Source organism: Gossypium arboreum, chromosome 9 (assembly GCF_025698485.1).
Source record: "Gossypium arboreum isolate Shixiya-1 chromosome 9, ASM2569848v2, whole genome shotgun sequence".
NCBI classification, from domain to species: domain Eukaryota; kingdom Viridiplantae; phylum Streptophyta; class Magnoliopsida; order Malvales; family Malvaceae; genus Gossypium; species Gossypium arboreum.
The window spans coordinates 11,538,267-11,565,127 of record NC_069078.1 but is presented as its reverse complement, the minus strand read 5'-3'; the positions used below and the strand labels follow the sequence as shown (position 1 = coordinate 11,565,127).

At 32.7% G+C, this 26,861-nt stretch overlaps 2 protein-coding genes across 3 annotated transcripts; one reads left to right on the top strand and one right to left on the bottom strand.

Annotated features, from left to right (window-relative positions):
* Positions 1-6,916: 6,916 nt before the first annotated feature.
* Positions 6,917-10,205, top strand: LOC108454239 (ras-related protein RABB1b). Of its 2 annotated transcripts, XM_017752629.2 has the most exons (7): positions 6,917-7,038; positions 7,141-7,233; positions 7,344-7,483; positions 8,725-8,807; positions 9,281-9,485; positions 9,619-9,687; positions 9,895-10,205. In XM_017752629.2, exons 2-7 carry the CDS (start codon positions 7,188-7,190, stop codon positions 9,985-9,987), a joined length of 636 nt encoding a protein of 211 aa, XP_017608118.1. In that variant the 5' UTR covers positions 6,917-7,038; positions 7,141-7,187; the 3' UTR covers positions 9,988-10,205. The 2 variants fall into 2 exon arrangements, with proteins under 2 accessions (XP_017608118.1, XP_017608116.1); XM_017752627.2 differs by having other exon boundaries at positions 6,988-7,233.
* A 15,305-nt stretch (positions 10,206-25,510) lies between these two features.
* LOC108455769 (uncharacterized) lies at positions 25,511-26,427 on the bottom strand. The gene has a single exon (XM_017754313.2). It carries the CDS (start codon positions 26,221-26,223, stop codon positions 25,822-25,824), a length of 402 nt encoding a protein of 133 aa, XP_017609802.1. The 5' UTR covers positions 26,224-26,427; the 3' UTR covers positions 25,511-25,821.
* Between the last annotated feature and the right edge of the window lie 434 nt (positions 26,428-26,861).

The following is a 26,861-nucleotide window of genomic DNA, read 5'->3' as shown; positions in this document are numbered from 1 at the left end:
ATGTGCACGCCATGCGAAAATGGCTCGTAAAAGTGAAGTACTGGACTTAGACTATTTGCGGTTTGTATATATATATGGTATCATGATGTGATTATGGATTGGAGATGGGAATGTTGGTCACATGATCAGCCATTGGTATGGTTAAAATGATCATATATGAACCTATGTATGGCAAGACTAGTTGGTTCATGGAGACTACAAAATAGGTAAGACCTACCTTAAAACAGATGCTGCCAGCTGCAGTGACGTGAATGTGAAAATCACCAAAATTTGTAGTAATGGTATTAAATAGTGAATAAGCTATGTAAATGAACCTTGATGAGTCTATTTTCATATGGAAGAAACGAAATGGTCATAGGAGTTACATGTTAAGAGATATTAAAGCTATTGTGAGACAGGGCCAGAACGGTTTCTGGGTCCCCTATCGCAACTTTAAAAATTTACTATAAATTATCCAGAAAGAATTAGGAGTCATGCCTTATATGTACAGATTCCATTTTGAGTCTAGTTTCATTAGAAACAAACGGTACCAGTATTAAAGCCCTGTACAGAGAGATATTCAAGTTATAACGCACGAAGGTCAGAGCAGTCGATCCCTGTAACATGGGTGACTTTAACTAATAAACTGTACCAATTGGCCTGACCAAAAATTCTAGAAATAAATCCATGGATGAATATATGAGTCTAAATTCAGGGAAAATTTATGAAACCAGTTTCTGAGTTTTGAAACTCGAGATATAATTTTTAAGGCGACGGTGATGCAGTTTTCCAGCCTGACTGGAAATGTCAAATTGGGGGGCAAAATATGTGAACTTGGCTTGTTAACCCCTCGTGTCCGACACCGGCGATGGTCTCGGGTTCGGGGTGTTACATGGTGTATTTAGTTGCACCAAATATTATTTCAGGTGCTCGATAGTACCTAGAACAGATGTAAGATTATAAGAGTAGCACCAAATATATTTCAGTTTAAGCAAATATAAAAACTTTATCTATATCAGTACCAAATTTTAATTCGAAGATTAAATGGCAGCTTCAGTTGAACCAATACTTGCAGGAGGAGCAGGAAGCAGTAAATGAAGCTGTACACCTCAGCAAAATCTGGCAAAACTGCACTGTATAGAAAGCACACTTATCATCAATGGGACAAAGGAAACTTAAGGATGTGATGACAGGAACTACTCAAGAAGACACTGATTATCACGTGTTCTTATTCATACTTATTCATACTTCAAATAATAATTAATACTATTTTGATAAAAATTAGTTATAACTTTTAAAGACATTTAAAAATATTAAATATTAAATATTAAAATCAATTGCTTCAACCCCAATCAACTGGAATTTGCCAATGACCATGAAAAACATCATAATATATTGAGTCTTGCTGCAATTTACTATATCCAATATAAGCTTGCCATTCTAAATACCATTATCAGTGCCATTTTCTTCCTTCACCATAGCATTTATTACCTTCAATCGACATCTCATTTTATAATTAGAAATTGAAAAGCATTTTCAAACAAAATATAACAATTTTATTATATAAAACGTGAGCAACAAGACAAGATTAAACTCTTAAATCAATCTAAGTCCACACTAAACACATAAGTTGGATAGAAACATGAAAATGCACCAAAAGAACATCTAAATAACCAAAATGGAATCACCATTATTATGTAAACATGAAAATGCATGATTGAAACAAACCAACTTTGCATGTGCGAATCATACTCCACAAAACTCATAAACATTAACTTCTCCTAACCGAATACCAACTTTATGTTTACAGAGGCCTTGATGGAAACTAACATAATCATTGATATATAACTTATCTAATAAGAATCACAGAATATGCGAAAGTACCGAGTATTTAGTATCAAGAGAACCATGTATTCAAAGGAAAAAAGCCAGAAATTGATCAATGTAAGATTATAAGAGTAGCACCAAATATATTTCAGTTTAAGCAAATATAAAAACTTTATCTATATCAGTACCAAATATTAATTCAAAGATTAAATGGCAGCTTCAGTTGAAACAATAGTTGCAGGAGGAGCAGGAAGTAGTAACTGAAATACATACAACATTAATTCACTAGTATAGACACATGGAACTATATCCTAAAAGTCAAAACACAAGGAATTAAAGTATATGTACCATATTTAGTATACAATATAATTTTACTTCATATATATTACTTCATATAATTATTATAGTAATAATTAAATTTATTAACAATCGTCATAGTACAAAAATAGGGAAGAAAAAATTAGGTTTTGGTTAAAAGCAGTCAAAAAAATATTTTTGTACAAAATTAATTCAAATACTATGATATATTAATTTGGTAACAGGTACTCGGTATCATGAAGTTTAGTACATTAGTTAATATTGTAAAATAGAACAGTTTCTAAGTAAATCTTGACAGAATAACCCAAACAAGAAGGAATTATATAACCAACCTGCAGTGTACAAGAAGTAACAGATAGGCATTTGATACTTGATAAGGATGCTAACAAACTGATACAAAAATTATCAATCTGAGTGGCTGATCATTTTTCCAATTGCTCCCTAGAATGCATTGATTTATCAAATTAGATTCAATACAGAGAACATAAATGTAAAAGTAATTAAGTAAAAAACTTACTTGCGCCTCGTAAATGCAGACTGTAAGAATGACCCTGAAAAAGTTTAAAAATTAAATGTTAGTAAAATCCAACTGATTTGTACCAAATTAGATCATCTTCAAACTACAACCATCTAAATTGAAAATTGATATAAGGCATAATGTGACTAATCCCGTCAATGTTCAAGATCAAGTGATGGAGAATTGAAAGACAATGACATTTCCTTAGTAAAACTTCATGTCAGTTTTGCGATATAATTCAGTCAAAATAAACTTCTCAAATTAAAAATATGCAAGCAGCTTGTTGCAAATGTTTTACATTACATATATTTATAATTCAGTCAAAATAAACTTCATGTCGGTTTTCCTAGATATAGAAAAAGGGATAGAAATGACATCCATATTTAGACACAAGTAAAAGTTTACAAGCTGCAGTGTTTGCAAAAGCTAATCATGAAAATATTGGTCAACAGATTGTTGCAGCACATCAAAATCTTGTTGTAAAAGATTGTTGATCTTAGCAAGAAGTAAACTTTGGCCTCTAGCCTTAACAAGTAATGTGATAAGAGAAGTTTCCAACCTAAGTTAAGTGTTAAAAAAATCATATAAAAGGAAAAAGAAAATGGGGGAAGCAAATGTTTTAGTCGTTCACATCTGAGCCTAAGAATCAAAAGAAGTTTATAAGAAGAAACTCATTAACAAACATTACAAACAATAGGCTAAAAACAAACAAATCTGATAATATGGGTCAAACCATCTAGCCAATGGAACTGATTGGCCAAGAAATTTTCATTAGACGTTTCTAACTTTATGAACTTTGAACAATGGATGAGGACCAGCATTTGCAACTCCATGACACCATGATATTTTACCATTAAAATGGGGTTTAAAATTTTAATCAATATCTTGTGAAGTGCATTGATTCAATTATGTTAACCATTGTATCAAATATCTACTACATGAATGAACTAATCCACCCAGTACTAACAAATTCAAGAACAAAACAAACATTTTCAAGCCCAGTCCAAATACAAGAAGAAAAGATCAATTCGGATCTCATCATATGAAACGGGATCAAATAATCAAAGAGCTGAGTTTCGCTTAAAATTGCTTTTCTTTTAAGTAAATGAACGAGAAAAACAAAAACCCAAAAAATCTTACTAACAAACAATCCCACATTTCTTAAGAAAAAAGAATAAGCAAGAAATGGAATTAATTGGGGAGTTTCAACAAACAGAAGGAGAGCAAAATAAAACAAGGAGAGAAAGGAAGATTAAAACAAGAAAAGCAGAAAGACCCAGAAAGTAGGAAGACGTTAAATCATACCTTGTAAAATTTGGGTCTCATTGGGAATCCATGGAAAAAGATAAATCCAAGAAAGAAAAGCACATTGGTAAGAAAGAAAAACCCTAAGACAGAAAGAGGGAGAGGGGGAGGGAGAGGGAGAGGGAGAGGGGAGAAAGTCAACGTGTTTGTTTGCTTCTTCTCTGTTGCTGGATGCAATGCGATGTTGGGAAACTAGGGTAAAAAATTTGGGGGAGAAGAAGTTGGGGGAAATTTGGGGGAAATCGGGGAAATTGACTTTGGCAGAGAGTAAAGCAATTTCGGGCCACACAGAAACGACGACGTTTTAGTTAAAAAAAATTTAGAGTTTGCGGCGTTTTCAGAAAACGCCACTAATAAAAATAACAAAAAACGACGACGTTTCCCACCAATCCCCTAAAAGATATTTGTGGCTTTTCCTTCAAAAATGCCGGTAATGACAACTTTTTGCAGCGTTTGTGATAAAGCGCCACTAATAACAAAATACTAAACGACGCCGTTTGCTTTCTATTGACAGATATTTCTGGCGTTTTATAGAGTTCGCCACTAAAAAAATGAAAACGACGACGTTTCAATTGATATAATGTTGTATGCTTTTGAAAACGCCGGTATTTCATGTTTGTTTGTATGCTTTTTTTTGAAAGCGCCAAGAATAACAAAGTATAAAACAACAGCGTTTTGCTTCCATGGATATTTGTGGCATTTTTCAATAAAACGCCGGTAAATTTTAATATCATTTTGTCTTTATATTTTTATAATATTTTTAATTAATCAAAATACTTAATATTATTAACACTAATTAATCAAAACTCTAAACCTTAAACCATTAAACTATATCCCTATAACCTTAAACCCTAAAATATATCCTCTAAACCATAAACTATATCCCCTAACCATAAACCACAAAACAATAACCCCTAAGCCTTAACCACAAAATGTATGAATTAATCATAACCCTAAACTATATCCCTTGATCCTTAAACCACAAAATAATAACACTAATTAATCAAAATTGTAAACCTTAAACCATTAAACTATATCCCTATAACCTTAAACCCTAAAATATGTCCCCTAAACCCTAAACTATATCCCTATAACCTTAAACCTTAAAGTATATATATCCCCTAAACCCTAAACTATATCCCCTAAACATAAACCATAAAATAATAACCCTTAAGCCTTAACCACAAAATGTATGAATTAATCATAACCCTAAACTATATCCCTTGATCCCCTAAACTACAAAATAATAACGCTAATTAATCAATACTCTAAACCTTAAACCATTAAACTATATCCCATACTAAAGTACCCTAAACTATATCCCCTAAACCTTAAACCACAAAATAAAAACCCCTAAGCATTAACCCCTAAACCATTAACCCATAACCCATAAACCCTTAACCACTAGCCCATAACCCTTAAACCCCAACCCTTAAACCATAAACCGTAAACATAATCCCTAAACTCATAAAACCTAAACCTTTAAATAGTAAATCTTAAACCTTTAACCCTAAACCATAAAATGGGCAAATAATGTACTGTTTTAGTTTTTTTTTAATTGAGTTTTAAGCGGTTTAATTTTAATATATATTATTTGGGTCTAGTCGAGATTGATATAATCGTAAAATTTGCCCTTCTAATATAATTACCAAAATACTTTTATATCTAATATTAGTTTAAAATAGATGATGATAAAATTCATATCATTATTTTCTCTAGCATAATGTTATAATTATAAAATGATTAATGATTTCGTTAAAAATATAATAAAATTTTAAAAATATTTGTTGTATTTTGATTAAAATATAAAAATTTCAAATACATCATAACGCATTAATAAGTTATTTGTTCTATTTTGATAAAAAATATATATTAAAATTTTAAAATTTTGACATAATTGCGGCGTTTATAACCCAAAACGCCACTAAAGCTTAAATCATAAAACATAGACCAAGTTAAAACTCAAGCTATTGCGGCGTTTTCCACAAAGCGCCGCTATGCCACTGAAGTAAAACGACGTAGTTCTGCTTGATCTCTAGCGGCGCTTTCTTAAAACCGCCGCTAATGCTCAGATCTTTAGCGGCGCTTTCTTAGAAACGCTGCTAATGCTCAGATCTTTAGCGGCGCTTTGCTAAAAACGCCGCTAATGCTCGATCTTTAGCGACGCTTTGCTAAAAACGCCGCTAATGCTCAGATCTTTAGCGGCGCTTTGCTAAAAACGCCGCTAATTCTCGATCCTTAGCGGCACTTTGTTAAAAATGCCGCTAATGCTCGATCTATTCGATTTTTAGTGGCGTTTTCAATTCAAACGCCGCTAAAAACCTGTTTTGCAGTAGTGAACTAAATGTTGTTGTATCTCTTTTTTTCTATTTTATACAATTTCTACTATTTTCTATAAACCCTCAAATCAAAAGATAATATATACTTAGGTGTACTTAAACCTACACGTCTTATTAATTGATACAATAACAATAATACCAACTGAATTAAAACTCAAATGGTTTATGACTTAAAAAATAATAATAGTGTTAGAGACAAAAATCGTTATAATATTATTTTTAAAGAAAAGAAATTTTAAGTACAAAAATTAACATGTTAAAAAATAAATATTACATTATAAAATTTGCTCAATTAAAAAATAAATATTACATTATAAAATTTGCTCAAGTTTTAGGATCATTCATGCCATCATCCCACGATGCTTTTAACATATGAATGTAGCAAATATATTTATTAAATATTTACATAAAAATTGATGTTTTGGGCCCTACACTAATTTGGGTTCAAAGATTAATTTTTTATTAATTTATTATATAAAAATATAAAACACTATCATAAAAATATATATGATAATATAATTTAATAATTTTATAAGATACAAAATAAAACATTTAAAATAACTATAGAAAGATAAAAGCAAACAGGCTAAGAAACTTTATTAAAACAAAAACAAAACTTATAATTTATTAATTTTATAATTTTATAATTTCAAGAGTTTCAATAAATTTATAAAATAATTAAAGAACACGCTAAGAAAGCTCACAATTCCGACCAAACCAAAACTTGGAAGTAAGCTTTTAAGACAAAAACAGGTAACTTGTCTGTAAATCTAACGTCACCATTATATCTCTCTCTGTTCTCCATTTTTTCCCCTGTCTCCTCTTTTCCTCTAAACCCAGAGTTTTTTTCCATAGAAAGCGAAGAAACTTGAAAACGACGACGTAGTGAGAAAAAAAAAAACATGTCTTACGATTATCTTTTCAAGTACATCATCATCGGTGACACTGGTATAGAAGCCTATCTCTTTCTGTTTGGAAATCCCTTTTTCTTTTTTAAAAAAAGTATTGCTTAGAACTAGTTTGAGCTTTTATAAATTTTTTATTGGGTTTTTATGCAGGCGTGGGAAAATCATGTTTGCTCTTGCAGTTTACTGACAAGAGATTCCAACCGGTTCATGATCTAACCATCGGTGTTGAATTCGGTGCTCGGATGGTCACCATTGATGGCAGACCCATCAAGCTTCAAATCTGGGATACTGTAAATTTCTTCATTTTTAAACCTTTTTTTCCCTCTTCCTTTTTGTATCATTTGTTTGGTTTCTTTTTGCTGAAAAGGGTATTAAATTTTTTTAGCTTTTGCCTTTGAATACAACTTAAGGCTTTGGGAAGATTAGGGTTTCTGTTGAAATCTTCACTTTTAATCTTTCTTCCCTTTTTGGTTTTTTTTTTGTTAAAAGGGTATTAAATTTCAATTTCTTTTAGCTTTTGGGTTGAATAACTTAATTGTATAGGAGCCAAAGAGAGTGTTAGGACTTGGGTAGATTAGGGTTTTTGTAGAAATCTTCACTTTTCTGTTTAAATTATCTAGTTTTGTATATTTTCTTTAGCTGACTATTGGGGAAAAAGGGTATTAAATGTTAACAGTAATGGTTTCTTGGCTGGAGGGTGTAGGAGAGTTCATATTTAGGAGCTTGTAAATTGAAATTCCTTTTATGAGGAAAATCGAGCAGTAGTGTTTTGTTTGGTTTGTATAGAGTGGTTTATAGTTTGAGAATTGTCGGATTTGTGAGAGGAAGCAGTGGATAAGTGAAAGCTTTTGAACATAATTATCTTGTAAGGTAAACTATAAGCTAGTACTTGGATGACACTCTTTCTTGGAAACCGGTGATACGGATTGCATTAGGCAGTAGTTCTCTTGTTTTCATGGAACTTTCTTTAATGAAAGATGAGGTTAGCTCGAAGTGTTAATTATTGCTTTGTCTGTTGCTTCCTACACAAGGAATGTAGAACCAACGATGTTGGATGTAAAAGAGTTCATATTTGGGAGCTTATGAATTGAAATTCATTTTATGATGATAAACGAGCGGCTGTTTTTGCTTGATTTGTATAAAGTTCGTTTATGGTTCGATAATTCTTAGATTTTGTAAGAGTGAGCAGATGATAAGTGAAAGTTTTTGAACTTGGTAGTATTGTAAGGAAAAATACAAGTTAGCCCTTGAATGATTCTTTTTGTTGCAAATCGGTGATATAGATTGCATTAGGTAGTGGTTCTATTGTTTTAGAGGAACTCTTCTTTAATTAAAAACGTGATTAAGAGTTAGTTATTCCTTCGTCAGTTGCTTCCTATTTGAGGAATGTAGAATGAACAAAATATAAGCTTATTAATGCTTTTGATGGCTTATTTCATCTCAATTATATGTATGATGTTGGTTTGGTAGTCACTTTCTTATATCATTGTTTGATGATTCAATCAAGAGCTTTTGTTTGCATATATTTCAGGCTGGGCAAGAATCCTTCAGGTCCATCACCAGATCTTACTATAGAGGAGCAGCCGGAGCTCTTCTGGTCTACGATATAACCAGGTCCGGGACAAAATTGTCTTTGGTTGTAGAATTGTATGTTGTTGTGCAAGCATGCTTAAGCAATGCTATGTTGCTCTGATCTTTTATTCATCTTGAAGTACCTTTGACTGATACATATCCGGATATGGTTATAGGGATATACTAATAACCCTTTAAGGATCCTGGAATTATATTCAAAAACTTATAAAATATGGAATATACCTGTATCCAAATTCACATCTAAGTCCAAATAACATAGAAGTAATGGGTTTGGAAGAGGTGAAGGATCACTTTTGCTTCTAGATTTTTTCACTTGGGGTATGGTAACTAATAAATTGTATTTCCTCTGGGTTAAAACACTAAAACGAATTGCTCTTTTTTATCATTACGACTTTTACAGCTTACTATACCTATCTCTGTATTTTTTCCTCAATTACGGTTCTGGAGCATTTGAATTTTCTTCAACTGGACTGCAAATTTGCACACTTGACCAGGAGAGAGACATTTAATCATCTAGCGAGCTGGTTGGAAGATGCTCGTCAGCATGCAAATCCCAACATGACAATCATGCTAATAGGAAACAAGTGCGATCTTTCTCACCGGAGAGCTGTTAGCAAAGAAGAGGGCGAACAGTTTGCAAAGGAAAATGGGCTTTTATTCTTGGAAGCATCTGCGAGAACAGCTCAAAATGTTGAGGAGGTAAGGATTTCCCCTTAAGTGGCTAATCATATTGTTTATATATCCAGTATTGTTTGTTTAGCTGGTATTTATAATGTATTATGTATTCCTTTTAACTGACATTTTTAACTGAAAATCTCGAATTATCTCGTAGGCCTTCGTAAAGACTGCCGCAAAGATCCTTCAGAACATTCAGGAAGGAGTCTTCGATGCATCCAATGAGGTAATAATTGAGTAATAATTTGACCATCTCACTCCAAATTTTATCCGTGATTTTAATCGTTCGGTTTTTTGTATGGGATGATAAATCTGGTTTGAACCATAAACCATCTTCCATCAATCGAGAGACCATTCCCAGTTCATTATTTTCCTTCCATCGGAACTCCAGAGTATGCCTTACATAAGCCCGTTTTGTTTGAAACTATTACAGTCATCTGGCATCAAGATCGGCTATGGGCGTGCCCAAGGTCCATCAGGTGCAAGAGATGGAGCCGTTGCACAGAGTGGTGGTTGTTGTGGTTAATACGAACTGAAACAATCTGTTGCATGTATCTGATCCACATTTCCAGTTTATCTCTATATGATCTCATTGCTTTGATGAATCTCTCTCCTTGAAGGTGTTGTCGAACTCGGTAAGGACACTGAATGTATAGAACTATGTCTTTCATTTGTACTGAACTAGGAACTCATTTGTTCACCTCGTTTCGATTCTATTTGACTCACTGCACTGTAAAATATAAACCAATGTCATCCCATTTTACCTTCTACATCTGCTCAGTGTTCACGGAGAATATTAATGGCTAGGAAAATCTAAACTGAATTGAATCGAATCGATACCATTTTACCGTCTACATCTGCTCAGTGTTCACATATGGTAAAATTCAATGCCTAATTGCATAGGGTAAAATTCGAGCTTAAATATTCAAAGCTTCATGGGCAAAATTGGATGATAATATTAATTTTGCATGAAATATCAGTGTTTGATATAAATACAAAAATATAAAATTTCAATTGTTTAAGAAAATAAATTTTTTTATTTATCCTTATCCGATATAAACTTGTCATAACGGCCCCAACTCGAAAGACGCAATTATTTAGAAGGCGTACCATAATTATTGCATAAATTATCAATGAGAGACGAACTAATATTTCGGCGGATGCTAGCAAATACAAAAAGGTTATAGAGAGATAAAGGGTGGACGGAGATACACAGCAGGAGGCTCAAAACATAATTATTGTATACGATTTAATTGGGTTATCTTTTAATTCGGTGAGTTGAATCCATAAAAATTTGATTTTTTTTTTTGTTTTTAATATAAAATTGTTGTATACGACGATATGTTAAATTTATGCTTTGATTGACTTGCAATAATATGGTAGATGTGGGTTTGAATGTTATATTTTTCAATTTAAGCATAGAAAATTATGGGTAGTTTAGTCATTGTGTTAAAATATATCTTGAATTTATATTTAAAATGGTTAAAATATGATTTTGATCCTTACATTATGCTCAAATTTCGGTTTAGTTCATATGCATTTGTTTTACATAATTGGTACCTCTAGTTTTATAATGTCATTATTTATTCCAAATAGTTAACGGTTTAATTTTTTTGGTTAAAATGTTAGCATGAACTTTTTTTTTTAAAATATCCCTTCTAACTTATCATGATAATTAAGGTTGAGTATTTGATTGAATTGAGTGAAAAAAGTTCGAGTTAGTCTAGTTGACAAGTCTTATTTTATTATCCTAACTTGATTTAATTTTTTTTTCGAATCAAGTTGAGTAAAATGAAATCCGAGCAAATCAAATGAATTTGTTCAAGTTAATTTTTTTTTTAAAAAATAAATCAATCATACTGAAATCTTATTGATGATATGATTAAATTACGAGTCAAAGAACATAAATACCACATATGTTTGAAAGCTCTTTTAAAACAAAATAAGAGGAAAAAACAAGATAATTAGTATGATAAACTTGATTTAATAATTTAGATATCAAATTTATCATTTTAGCTTCTTCTTTTTAAATATAATATAGCATTTTAGATTTTTCAATATTTTTAGTTTTTTTAAAATTTATATATACATTTTTAAAATTTCAATATATATTGAATATTAGATATAATTTTGAATTTTTTGAATTTCTTTTATAGGACTAATTTAAACATTTTCAAAAGTGTTAGAGACCCGAGGATATTTATATCTATTGGAAAAATTGCTTTAATGGAAACTTTGAGACTTTGAGGAATATTCTCAATAGGTAAATATGGAGAGTTGAATCATAAAATTATAGTTTCATATTCTACTTCATGAGACCTTTACAATGCTATATATCATATGCTCAAAATAGTTTAATGATGAATGAGAAATTGATGCTCAAAATATGCTACATGAAAATATTGTTGAGGAAAAGTAAATGTTTAGATCCCACATTGGTTAAATACCAAACTATGAGATGTGTTTATATATGTAAACCCTCTTAAAAAATAATTTAATGACTAAACTTGTAACTTTGCCTCGTGCGCAGGGGTGCAGTTCCAAACCCGACTGGATTAGGGCGCACCTGCATGACATGAACGACGTGAAATGTTCAAACTCGTCGGGCCCGAATAGGCCTATGGATATTTTAGCCCAACACATTTTATTTTTTAATAGCAGATTTTGTGGATATTTTTTCTAAAATTTCAACATTCTCCATGCCTATAAAAGGTCATGATTTCTGAAGGGTTTTACACAAGAAAATACTCTATGATATTTTTCTCTTACCGAAACTCTGTTGCTCTCAAAACTCTTCCTTTTCTTTTTTGTATTTTCAAACATTTCGGTGATAGAAAAAGGCATTGTTTGCCTGTTAATCGTTGTAGAGGTGCTACTACTTTGATCATTGCTGTTATTGTATCCTGGGAGACATTCGACCAATGTTACTCCAAGTACCGTAGGAGTGGTCGAATCTGCCTTAAGGAAACTGTGTTTCATAGGGCTCAACGTTTCGTAAAATCTCGATTCTCCTTTATTTCAACTATTTATTATGGTTTTATTTAATTTTCGTATTTGATAAATTAATTATAAATCATTCTATTTATATTTTGCTTCATATGTGTTTATTTATATTTAATTTATTTTGTTCAATAACGTGTTTTGTCTAACAATATCAATCATTATTTAAGTTATTCAATTATTTGGATAGTAAAATTCAACTCATCTTAAATTTAAAAATTGAATTACTTACTCAAGTTGATTTGGAAAAACTAAATAACTCAGTTCAATTAACTCGAAATTTGAAAATAAATTTAAAATTTTCATTTGTTTACTCCTAATAGTAATATTGTTTTTCTTTTTCTTGTGTGTTACAAAGCATGTTTTTAAGAAAAAAATTATTTTAATTTTTATCTGAAACAATTAATGAAATAAACTATACACAGAGGCAGATTTAGGGGTAGCAAGGGCTTCGCCCCTTAACTTTAAAAATATTCATTTTAGCTCCTTAAGTTTTTTAAATTTTTATTTTGATATTATAATTCATATATAAAATTTGACAATTTGTGTTTCCCAAGTTTTCTAATGTTTATTTTAGCTTGATTTCTTTTATATAGTTTATAATTTTTCTATTAAATTTAGAAATATTTTTAGTTTAATTTGATAAATTAATACAAAGTAGTAGTTAAATATTAATTTGATAAAAAAATGTTTGGTAACATTTTTAGTTTAATTTGAAAACAAATACAAAATAGTATTTAAATATTAATTTGGTAAGAAAACAATGTTAAATAATTGTTGTATCTAAATATAAAATAGTATTTAAATATTAATTTGATAAAAAAACATAAATAATTGCAGTATCTAATACATATTAAGCATTTAACCTATTTTGCTTTTTTAAATGTTGATTTAGGTGACCAAGACTAACTTGAATATAAAAACACCTTGTACAGAGTAGGCCTGACCCGGACCTACTTTGAAAATGTCTGTCGCGACGTAAAATCTTTAGCTTGGTCGCTAATTGTGGCGATTTATTGAAAATTTGAAAATAGAATTTCGGTTTTATGAAAAAAAAGGGAGTCGCCACCGATCTTTTTTTAGGTGTTATCGGACACCTAATAAATCATCTTTTGATAAGAAAATTCATTTTCTTCTAACAAAAAGAAGGCCAAATTTAGGTCTACGTCAAAATCCAGATAAAAATCAGAGTACGGGAGTCGGTTACCCGCGAGGAAGGTATTAGCACCCTCGCGACACCCAAAATTGGTATCCTATTTTACAAGTGCTGTCTTAATTTTCAAAATTGCAAGTTCAAAGTAACATTTAGTCGTGATCTGGTTGAAACACGAGGATTTTCAATTCTTTTGATTTTCAATTCTTTTGATTTTCAATTCTTTTGATTTTTGAGAAGGACATACCGTCTTAAAACAAGTCGATTGATGTTCACCTAACATAGCGATGAAATCGATGACTAAACATTAAATCGGTACGTTGCCTTATTTATCATAATTAATTTGAAGACATGAGCAAAAATATTTCTAGATAGGACAATAAAAGTGATAGAAAACTAACATTGATGTTGAAATAAGATGTGAACTAATATGCTAACTTCGAACCGATAAATAATAATAAAAAGTTAAAAATATATGAAGCAAATAATATATAAAACATTAACAATGTATATGCGATAATAATAGTAAAAAACAAAAGTAATGGATATGATACTAAACACGATAATAATAGCATTAAACAAGAAATAGAGACGAACATATATAAACATATAATAATAATAAGTAAAGTGATGGAAACATAATATTAAAAACACTAATAATGTTACCTATAGACATACGTATACATATTTTAAATATAAACATGATAATAGTATTACAAAGTATATACATAGTATGATGTTAAAATACATACATAATATAGAGCTATTAATATATATATATATATATATATATATATATAAGATAATATGTAAGAAAAAATATAATATAGCATTTGAAATATATACATGATACATATAAAGATGCAATACTAAAAAGGTATATATATACATAGTATATAAAAATGCATAATGTTAAAATATTTGCATAATATATACATACATAAATATAATGTTGAAAACACCTATTAATAATGTCACATAAATATGTGGTGTACTGGCTTTAGAGCCCTGACTATTTCTTATTGAAATTTTCCCTAACCTTTCCTCGCTCGGGCTCCTCTCCCCACAGTCAGCTTGATACCCATCCTGGTATTTCTCAACAGTTTTGGCACGGGAATTCTGTTTCCCTCAGCGACGAATGTGGCATTGACAAATTCAAGGGATCGGAAGGAACATTCTATAGTATCTTTATTCACTTCAATGTATGGTGCATCAGTAGAAATAGATGCTACAATGTCTTCTTCTCCCTCGACAGTGACCAAACAGCCATCCATGATAAATTTCACATTTTGATGGAGGGATGATGGGACCGCTCCAGCAGAATGGATCCAGGGCCTTCTCAAAAGGCAATTGTATGATGGTGTAATATCCATGACTTGAAATTCAACATCGTATATATAAGGGCCCACTTCCAGAGGATCTCAATCTTTCCCATGACTTCTCGTCTTGTCCCATCGAATGCCCTTACTGTGGAATGACAAGGCCTTAAATAGGACAGATCCATCGGGATTCTGGAAAATGTGGCCAAAGGCATGACGTTGAGTGCCGATCCATTGTCGATGAGTACGTTTAGTATTATATAACCCTTGTAGCGGGTTGTGATATGCATTACTTTCACAGAGCCTCTACCATTGGGTGGTATTTCATCTTCACTAAAAGAAATGAAATTATCCGCATTTAGGTTATTTACCCATCTGTCAAGCTTTTCAACGGATATATTGTTTGCCACGTAAGCTTGATTCAACACCTTTAATAAGGCGTTCCGGTGTGGCTCTAAATTTAACAGTAGAGATAATACTGAGATTCGTACTAGCTGCTTACTCAATTGTTCCACCACGTTGTACTCACTGTGCTTGATAAATTTTAAGAATTCTGTGCTTCCTCCTCGCTCACGTGCTTTTTAGCTTCTTGTTCGTGCACGCTTCATGCTCATCTTCGATCACGTGCATCGTTGTTTTTCCTTTCTGTTTCAAGTCACTATTCTTCTTCACAGGTTCGACCTCTTTCGAATAACATCTCCCACTACGAGTGAAATGACCTACTTCCCCAACACTTCCAGTCATGGCTTTGGGTTTTTCATCTTCAGGTGTGACGATATTGACGTCGTATTTCCATAGTACTGCTTTATTGTCCTTGTAGGGGAAAGGAGATGGTACTTCGATTATCACTTTTGGTTTCACTGGCTCCTTCTTCGCGTCATAATAGATTATTAATGGTCGGTCGGCGCTATACAGGAAACTTGACGATTGATTGTCAGAGGTGCATATTTCTCCTCTATCGACCTCTTTACCTTTATAAAAAATCCCAGTCTCCTTATTATCCATCATATTTTGTAGTAATCTCCTGAACTCCTCGCAAGATTGAATGTCGTGCCCCTCAATTCCATGGAATTCGTAAAAACTTTGACCTTTTGCATTTCTTCCTTCGAATACTCTGTTAAGATGACAGAGCAACCCCTTTTCAACTAGCACCTCCCAGATTTTCTGCAGAGGTGTTCTTATTTCAAAACCCATCTTCTACTTTATCATTTGTCCTCCTCTCCCATTACGTTCATATTCCTTTCGGTGTGGTTTGGGAATGGGTTTCCGGCCGTACCACTAGTACCATCAAATCGCAGAATACCCGCATCGATGAGTCCTTGAACTCTCCTTTTGAAGGCAAGGCAATTCTCCGTAGAATGCCCCTGGTTCCCAGCATGGTATGCACAACTAGCATTTGGATCGTACCATTTTGGGTATGGAGGTTTAAAGGGTGCCAAAAGTTTTGGGTACAATTCCCCATATGACACAGGAATAGGGGTAAATTGCGGCCTCTCGGGATTGGGCCTTGCTGGTCTTGGTTCATTTCTGGGTTGGCTTTAAGCGGGTAGAGTGTTTTGTGGGAATGTGGTGACGGGCCTTTGGTTGTTCGTGGCGTATATGGGGTAGGAAGGAGGTGGTGCTTGGTAGTAAGGGGTCTGAGGAGGATAATAAAAATTTGGAGGAGGATAATTTCGAGGTCGGGGTTGGTTTGGATATGGATTAGGGGTATAACGGCTTCCCATTCCCACGATATGGGCTTCTGGTTCTTTCTTCTTCATGGGCTCTGTCCTTTTTGAACTTTCTGAACCTTTCATCCTCTTACTTTTGATGGCATTCTCGATAAGTTCTCCAGATATTACGATATCTGAAAAATCCTTCGTAGCACTTCCCACCAGTTTGTCATAGAAAGGCGCTTTTAACGTGTTGATGAAAAGGACCGCTATCTCAGTCTTAGTCAGTGGAGGCTCCACTTGGGCCGAGATATCTCTCCACCTTTGCGCATACTGTCTAAAGGTTCCTGCTGGTTTCTTTTCCATCATTTGTAAAGTCATTCGATCAGGCACCATATCCAATACATGCTTGAACTGCTCGCAGAATGCTAACGCCAAGTCTTTCCAGGATCGGATCTTTTCCCTACTAAGCTGGTTGTACCACCGAAGAGCCGATCCTACTAGACTATCTTGAAAACAATGTATGAGTAGCTTATCTTCGTTCACATAGCCGGTCATCTTCCGGCAGAACATGATGATATGCGCTTTTGGGCATCTTGTCCCATCGTACTTTTTAAAATCAGGCACCTTGAACTTCGGAGGCAGAATTAGATCGGGCACTAAACTGAGTTCTTTAGCACCTAGTGCGGAGAAGACTTCAGTGCCTTCTACCGCTTTGAGTCTTTCCTCTAGGCTCCTATATTTCTCATTCGCATCGTGATTATCCAATTTCAACCTGCTATCTCTGCTGGATCGTCCAAATCTGGAACAAGTGGATCAGTAGGACTAGCCTCCGGGTTTGATACGAACGTTCCTTACCCCAGATGAGTAGGTGGCGCAGGTTGTTGCTCCAGGCCTATAGGTTCCCATTGAACGTACCCTCTTTGTGTTGCGTGGGCGTGCGGTGGAGTAAATCCTGGCGGATGGGGCAGATCCTGATCGTGATTAACCCTTGACTGTGGTTCCACAATGTCAGGGTTCATAGGTCCCTTTCCTTTTACTAGAGCTGACATCATTTCTATCATCTTGGCCATTTGGTCCCTTTGTTCGAGCGATTCTTCTCGAGACCTCACCATTAAGTCTCTTATCTCTTGCTGCGACTTAGCCAACTGCTCTTGTAATTCTCTTTGAATTCTTTCCATCCTTTCAATCCTTTCATTGAATTCGGCCTCTATTACTCTAGCTTGTCGGCGCGTTCTATACGAATGACGTGGTTCCATTCTTGTGGTATTACAACTGCGAATTGTATGTTTTAACCTCAGCGAACGATTATAGGATATGCAATGAATGAATGAATGAATGAATGCATAAATGTTAAATGAATGTTAGTCATGAAAGAAATGTAAGAAGTTGGTGTTGATTTCAAGATAGCCCATTTTTAGGCATTTCATTCATCAAAAGAGTTCATTACAAAACATTTTGCCATTTTCGATTCAGCTATTACACAAACTTCCTAGCTATATCGCCATATTTCTTTACTCGTGCTAAGAATTCTGATATGGTCGATCTTCGACTTGGAGGGAATTGGCAAATGAGAATTTCAGCTTCTTCCGATAGTTGTACCACGTGCATGGCTACCCCACGAATTTCATTTATCAAATAGCTAAGTTGCATTTCTTTTTCTTAGAGGCCCTCTTCGTAAGCACGAATGTCTCTATCATATTGACTATTCTTTTCTTCCAAAGCCTTTAAGAGAGTATCTAACTGTTGTTGACGATCTTGCAGCATATCTTCTAAATCTCGTATCCTCTCTTTTAGTTCTTGACGTTTAGATCGACTAGTCATTATCTCAGCAAACATAGCTTCATATTCGGCATTCTTCTTCCTTAGTTCTATCATCGCTCGCGCAGCCTTTTTCTCTTCTTTCTTCGCTTTCCCTTTCCAGAATTTCATCCCTCCTTTGATGTTGCTAATTTCTTCTTTCCATTCTGCCGATGACTTGCCCAGCCCACTGTTCTTTATTGTGCTTCTTAACTTCTTATTTTTCAGATGGAGATCCCTTAAGTCATTTCTGACGACTTCAGCTTCTTTTTGTACTTTCTTGGTTCTGAATTTTTCAATCTGAACATTGATCTTCAATTGGTAGTTTTCCTCTTGAAGAGCACTAAGGTCCCGAGACATCTTGGCCTTTTCTCGTTCAAATTCTTGTCTTGTCTTTCTAACTCAGATGGCACTTCTTCCGAGAAAGGATTCTGGACTGTGTAGTTTGTTGACGAGATTTATTGACTGTTCACCCGTTGCTTCCTCCATATGTCTTAATCTTAGGTGAGAGTGTCAGCGTATAAAGCTAATTCCATGAGATGAATTCTTTTCCAAGACTTTGCGATAGCTCGAACCCTCTTCATATATCCCTCGCCCGCAAAAGCAAACTCAGACTATGCAAATCCTCCAGTGGCGGGTATGAATTATCGTGAAGAAAATTGCCTTTGGACTAATAGCGGGGCATATCCAACTCCTCCCTATAACCTGAGTAGTGGTACCCAATCTTGATTTCCAACCTTGTATAACAGAACTGACGGGCGTATCCACGGTGCTCTCCAGGTTACATCTTCGGCTCGAAGGTTCTGAAAAACTGAAACCCAATGCTCTTCAGTGACGTCTTTTGGCCATTCTCTCTCAAGTAGGCTTCCAAGAGAGCGAAGGTTTTTGAAAACATATGGTACGGTGTGCGTTCTACTTTTCAGAAATGGCTCAAAATCTAGACATTGAGCAACTGTGCACATCCGATAAAACGTCCCTTCCTCACTTTCCTACAATTGTTTAAGGATCTGAAGATCTCGGCCAAGATAGTCAGGACAGGGTTGATTCCTTGCTTTAATCTTTCGAAGAAATCCACCACCGCAACTTCTATGTGTCCAAGGACTTTCGGGAAGATGATCAAACTGTAAATAGCCAAAGCAAATAGATTTACCTTTTTCAACATGTCGGGATGGTTCAGAACCAAATCTCATAGGGAAGACCATGGAATGCAAATTGTTTCATTCTTCTTCTTTATCTGTTTTTCGGCCCATTCGTCAGTCATGTCTGTCAATCTCATCAACTTTTTCTTGAAGGTCATCGGCTTAGGCTCCTTCACGTATACTTTATAGAATTACACATTTTCAACACGAAGCAAAGTAACGTACTCCTCTATAGTCGGAGTCATGTCTTCTTGATTGAAAGTAAAACATTGGTAGGCCGGATCCCAAAATCCGATCATGGCTTGAATCAAACGCTCATCTATGTTGATAGCGATCAAGTGGGCTATATCTCTGTACTTCTCAGTGAATATACCCATAATTTCCGAGTCTCACTGATTCCAAATCCGAACCAAGTCTTCAAGGTTATTTTGGTGAACATTCACAGTTACGTGCTCGGGCAGATTGGCAATACATCCCTCCACTAGACTATCCCCTTTTTCTTTCTCAGTTTTTAAAGACCAGTCCCGAACCACGACATTCTTCTCGATTGTTTGTATAATTGACTCTTCCATTAGAAACCCATTTTTTGGCAACCAATCTCTAGTCAACACCTTCCTAATATGATGCCTACAATGCATGATGCAAAATAAGAACACAGACAAACATCTTGGTTAGTACAACAAGTATGAATTACGGAAAATCAAAATAGAAAGTGTAAATGTCAAAGAAATAAAAAAAGAAGAGGCGTTTCTCCCATGTACTTATTTTAGTGACTATTAACAGACGGAGGTTAGGCATGGCTCTAATTAGGTGGCTCGTACGGTTCACTATATGCGGTTTCAGTTCTATACAAGTACTCGAATTACCCGTACTGTCATCTACTAAGATTAATATGAAGCCTCGGTCGTAGCCCATCACAGGCTCACGAGTTCAATTCGAGGGATCACATTTACTTATGCCTATGCGGAGGGACAAGTTAACTCACGAAAGCATAAGTCATATGTAACCCGAAAGTATTCACTAGCCTGTGCGGAGGGACGGGTTAACTCACGAAGGCATAGCGTTTACTTTCACTTAAACGGACGGAGCCCGGGTAGAGAGCTCATGTTATGCAAAATGCAAGTGCACGGTGTGTGGGGAGAAACTCACAAACCTTTACGTTTTATTAAAAAACTAAACTATAAAAACTAAAAAACTTAGAGCTGAAAACCAACAAGATAAAACAAGTTAGAAGAATATTTACAGCATGATGCAAATGCATGAATTTTTTTGAAAACAAATTTTGAAGATCACGACTAAATGTTAATTTGAACAAGGAAGTTCGAAAATTCTGACAACGCGAGTTTAATTCTAGACACGACTCTCAAAAAGGGTCCCCAGTGGAGTCGCCAGCTGTCGCGACGAAATCTTTAGCTTAGTCGCTAATTGTGGCGATTTATTGAAAATTTGAAAATGGAATTTCGGTTTTATGAAAAAAAGGGAGTCGCCACCGATCTTTTTTTAGGTGTTATCTGACACCTAATAAATCATCTTTTGATAAGAAAATTCATTTTCTTCTAACAAAAAGAAGGCCAAATTTAGGTCTACGTCAAAAGCCAGATAAAAATCAGGGTACGGGAGTCGATTACGCGCGAAGAAGGTATTAACACCCTCACGACGCCCAAAATTGGTATCCTATTTTACAAGTGTTGTCTTAATTTTCAAAATTGCAAGTTCAAAGTAACATTTAGTCGTGATCTGGTTGAAACACGAGGATTTTCAATTCTTTTGATTTTCAATTCTTTTGATTTTTGAGAAGGACATACCGTCTTAACACAAGTCGATTGATGTTCACCCAACATAGCGATGAAATCGATGACTAAACGTTAAATCGGTACGTTGCCTTATTTATCATAATTAATTTGAAGACATGAACGAAAATATTTCTAGATAGGACAATAAAAGTGATAGAAAACTAACATTGATGTTGAAATAAGATGTGAACTAATATGCTAACTTGAACGGATAAATAATAATAAAAAGTTAAAAATATATGAAGCAAATAATATATAAAACATTAACAATGTATATGCGATAATAATAGTAAAAAACAAAAGTAATGGATATGATACTAAACACGATAATAATAGCATTAAACAAGAAATAGAGACGAACATATATAAACATATAATAATAATAAGTAAAGTGATGGAAACATAATATTAAAAACACTAATAATGTTACCTATAGACATACGTATACATATTTTAAATATAAACATGATAATAGTATTACAAAGTATATACATAGTATGATGTTAAAAATACATACATAATATAGAGTTATTAAAATATATATATATATATATATATATATATATATAAGATAATATTAAGAAAAATATAATATAGCATTTGAAATATATACATGATACATATAAAGATACAATACTAAAAGGTATATATATACATAGTATATAAAATGCATAATGTTAAAATATTTGCATAATATATACATACATAAATATAATGTTGAAAACACCTATTAATAATGTCACATAAATATGTACCTATATATATATTAAAGATATATACATATACTAATATTAACAACAATAATAGGATAATATAAAAATACATACATGAAATAGTATAAAATATATATAACTAATAATATATATATATATATATATATGAAATAACAATAAAATATATGAATAGTATGATACTTACAAATATATACATAATATAATTATTTAAAAATATATATACAATACAATAAAATATACAAATAATATAATATATAAAGAAAAAACATGATATATGAAAATATAATTTTTTAAAAAACCTAAATAAGAGTATTAAAATAAAAAATAAAAATAAAAATAAAAATAATGAAGAAATGAGTAAAATAATATACATAATAATATAATAAGAAAATAATATTTTTATGATAAGTACTTAAAATATCTATACGCATATATGTATAATAATGATAAAAAATAAAAATAATAGTGAAGATAAATAATATAATAATAAATATATATATATATATCTAAGTATAATATAATAATATTATTAGAATAAAGTAATTAAAATAATATCAGTATATAAAAATGTATATACATACATATATAATAAAACACACACTAATATTATATATAATAATAATATTAGAAATAATAATAACTAGAAATAATAATACATTAAAATAATAATATTTAATAACCGAATATTAATAAAAACAATAATAATAATAATAATAATAATAATAATAATAATAATAGAAATAATAGTATTAATAATATTAGGAATGATAAAAAATGAAAATAAAATAAATAAATAAATAAAAATGAAAAAAAGACTAAAATTGAATTAAAATCAAAGTTTTAGGGGCGAATTTGAAAATAAAAGGAAGAGAAAGGGCTTATTTGAACACGCGAGAAACGTAAAGGGACCAAAAGCGTAATATTCCCAGTCATTAAAACGCTGCGTATGCACGGGGACTAAATTGAAAACCTCAGAAAATTATGTGGCCAAATTAAAAACATGAAAGACTTAATTGCAAAACATTTAAAAAGTGGAGAGGTTAAATGCGCAAATAATCCCTCCCTTAAAAAACGCGCGGATCCTTGCTGGAGCGGGTCGGGTCGACCCGACCCGGGGCTAAAATGACGTCGTTTTATTTAAAAGGGGGGACCAAAACGCACCGTTTTGGTCCCTATATAAGACAAAAAAAATTTAATTCATTTTGAAACGGGGAAAAGAAAAAAAGGGGGGGAGAGAAGAGGGAGAGAAGAGGGAGAGGAGGAGGGAAGGGATTCCGGCCAAGGGTCGGTTACCGGTCGGTCACCGGACCACCGTGCACCGCCGTCGCACCGCAGCGCCGGCCACCGTACATGGTGGCCGAAAATCGCCTTAGGTAAAATTTTTAAATTTTTCTTTTTATTTTTAAAATTTGTTTTATATTTTTTATATGTTTTAGTATATATATGTGGAAAATAGGCCTAGAAAACGAAACTAAAACAAAAAATATATATATTACCTTAGGTTTCTAGTTTTTGATTTTTGATATCTTTGATTCTCTGATTTTTGAGTATTCGAATTACTGCTTGTATGTGAATTGTACTCTAACTTAGGTATTGATTTTCCCTTAACATTCGAATAAACACCAAAAAGAAAAAAAAGAAAAAGAGCCGACCCTTTTACAATGGTTTTCATGGCTTTTTATAGCCTTTACATGGTCTGTTTCTTATTGTTGCATGTCTGCTTGACCTTGCAGGTGAGTTGGTGGCCGGTGGAGGTGACCATGGGGCAGGTGGCACCAGGGGATGGTGTTGGCAGAGGCAAGTGGGAGGGTGGTTGCGGTGCTGAGGCAAGTGGGGAGAGGCTAGGGTTTGTGATAGCTTTTTTGAATTTGGTTTAGGGTTTGGGTGTAATTGGGTTGTTGGGTATTTGGGTTGTTGGGTATTTGGGTTTTTTTAGTGGGTTTAATGGATTGGTTTAATTGTAATGGGTTTTGGGTAAGGGTTATTGTTTAGGTTTGGTGTAATGTAAGTGGGCCAAATTGGCCTATAACAATGTCTACTTTATATAAATAGCCGACTCCCTTTATAAATAATTCCAACTTCCCCCTTGATTATAGAAATTAACTAATGACACTAGAAATTCTATCACAAGCGTATGCGTGCGAAAACTACATATTTGGAATACAAAGATGTGTTTAAAAATTACATACAATAAATTAAAAAGACCAAAAAGACTAAAGTACCTTAAATACTTTAATTTATTTTAATTAAGAAAAGATATTTTTGTAATTTTCATAATCAATTTGGTGCCCCATTAACTCATGACACCAACTCAGTCATAGACTAAATAATAGTATAGATCATATACGATTGATGAAGGTAATAAATTGCGCATATTAAAGTAAACATATGAAAAACATCAAATTTTAGCTTTAGTTAAGTGATGAAATTAAGGTTTTATGTGGGTTCAAATTCCACCATTTGTATATTTTTATTGATTTTTGTTAAATTAAAAAGGCTAAAGTACTCTCAAATAATGTAACTTAAATTAATTACAAAAGAATATTTCAATAATTTCTATAACCGAGTTGGTGTCTAGTTGATTCGTGATACTAACTCAGTAAATGACTTAAATAATAACTAGAAATCATATCACATATGAATGTGTGTGGAAACCACAAATGTGTATTTAAAAATAACATACAATAAATAATGAAACATATGACTTAAAACTAATTAGTAATAATTACACATGAAATATGTATGTACTAAATTAAAATTAGATTTAATTGTTTATCATTGTGTTGTTATCAATCTTGAGTTATTGTCGAGTTAATTTGTGGCACCAACTCAATCGATACGTTATTAGTATATACAATTGATGTAAGTAATAAATTGTGCATAATTAAAATTAAAATGTATAAAAATATCAAAATAAAGCTTTAATCGAGTAATAAATTAAAAGTTTTACTAGTGCAATTGTTCGAGTTAAAATGTCATCATATGCATATTTTATTTTTTCTTAAATGAAAAGATTAAAGTACCACGAATAATATAATTTATTTTAATCATTTTCATAATTTAACACTCAAGTTGATGACTCGGTTGAAAGTAATATCAACTTAATAAAACACTAAATAATAAAAATAAAACCACATCAAATTAAAATAAAAAGCTAAATATTAAATTTTTATATAATAAATAAACAAAACTATAATTTACCATCATTTAATAAAATACATATACCGATACCGATTGATATTGATATTACTGTAAGTAAAAGATTCACAATTATAAATCATTGGGTTAGATGAACCAAACTATTGCCCTTTACCGATTCTATCTTGAACGATCTAAAAAGGTCAAAAACAAGTGTCACGAGAAACAACACGTGTCTTACATTTGATGACATTGACTTCTTACATTAACTCCCATCCCCCAACTGTCTTCTGCTAATTTTCTTTTTCTTTTTTCACAAAATTCAGACACAAATCTCTTTTTGATAGTATTGAAAACTGAGTTTTCCTAACTTACAAATTGGAATGCCACATGCAACATTAGCAACTTGCAATTGAATCATTTGCACAAATGAAATTAAGTTTTCCATAAATGGAAAATTTTTCCCATTTTCATACAACATATTGCAAATGAACCCCAAACTTAATAAGTTGAATCTTAGCTTTGGAACCCTTAGGCTATTTTGTATTAAAAGAAACGTTGCAGCTACCCTGTATGAATCAAGATCTAATACAAGAAAAGGCAACACACACACAATTTCAAACCTTCAAACATCAAGCAATCTTAGAGAGAGAACACCTAGAAGAAGGCAAGCCATTTAAAGCAAGGCCTCCATAAGATTTTTCAAAGCAGTATTTCATGGTTGTAGGATTGACTTGAATAAACATATAATTCCCAGCAAAAAGATCACCCAAATGGGCTTGACTTTCTTTAAATCTCTTCACCATCTTACCAAATGAAACCCTCACAAGCTTCACTTTCTTCCTCAACAACCTCCTCAAGCTTGGAACCTTAACCCTAAACCTTTTCTTGACAGACACCCTTTTGAGCCTCACGCATGGCCTTGGTCTTCCCATCATCATCAACCTCTCTGCAATTTCATCAGCTTCAAGCACATGGCCTTCTTCTTCTTCATGTTTCAGTCTGTGGTATGAAAACTTGGTAGCTGAGGCCATTTCAATGGTGGAATTTGGGGGGAGGTGTTTCAGAAGCTGAGCTATAGAACTGAATATAACCCAGAAAGGATTTGTAAAGACGGGTTGGCTGGATAGTCTCTTTCAATGGGTGAGGAAACTAAATGGAATGAATTTAATAAGGTTGTAGTAATCTCCATTGAGATACAGATGGTTGGTTTTGCTCTAACAGTTGTGTACATTAAATGCCAATGTTGTTTGGTCATATGTGGTACATAATGTCTTTCTACCTATCATTTAACATAAATTATTATTAATAATAATAACAACAGCAACAATAATAAGTCTTTAAACTACTACTAAACAAGTAATTATACTTTAAAACTACCACTAAACAAGTAATTATAGGTTGGTTTTTAAGATTGTATTTTCTACTTTCCACTCAAAAAATAAATAAATTAATCTATATACATTAAATTAAAATGCAATATATTCCTTCAATTAAAATTTCATCTATTTTTAATATGAAAAATTAATCTTTATACGTCGAATGATATACACGTGGTAAACCATGTCACTATTTGGTTATTCCTTTGGATACGCCAATTTTAATAGTACATATAGATGGAATTTTTAATAAAAATAACTAAATTGTTCTTTGATTTAATGTACAAAAATTA

Bases quoted from the DNA above. Each gene is read 5' to 3' on its own strand.
- LOC108454239 (XM_017752629.2), top strand. From the start codon at position 7,188: ATGTCTTACGATTATCTTTTCAAGTACATCATCATCGGTGACACTG. The intron at 7,234-7,343 runs GTATAGAAGCCT...GTTTTTATGCAG, and splicing joins CATCATCATCGGTGACACTG to GCGTGGGAAAATCATGTTTG. The intron at 9,688-9,894 runs GTAATAATTGAG...AAACTATTACAG, and splicing joins TCTTCGATGCATCCAATGAG to TCATCTGGCATCAAGATCGG.
- LOC108455769 (XM_017754313.2), bottom strand. From the start codon at position 26,223: ATGGCCTCAGCTACCAAGTTTTCATACCACAGACTGAAACATGAAGAA.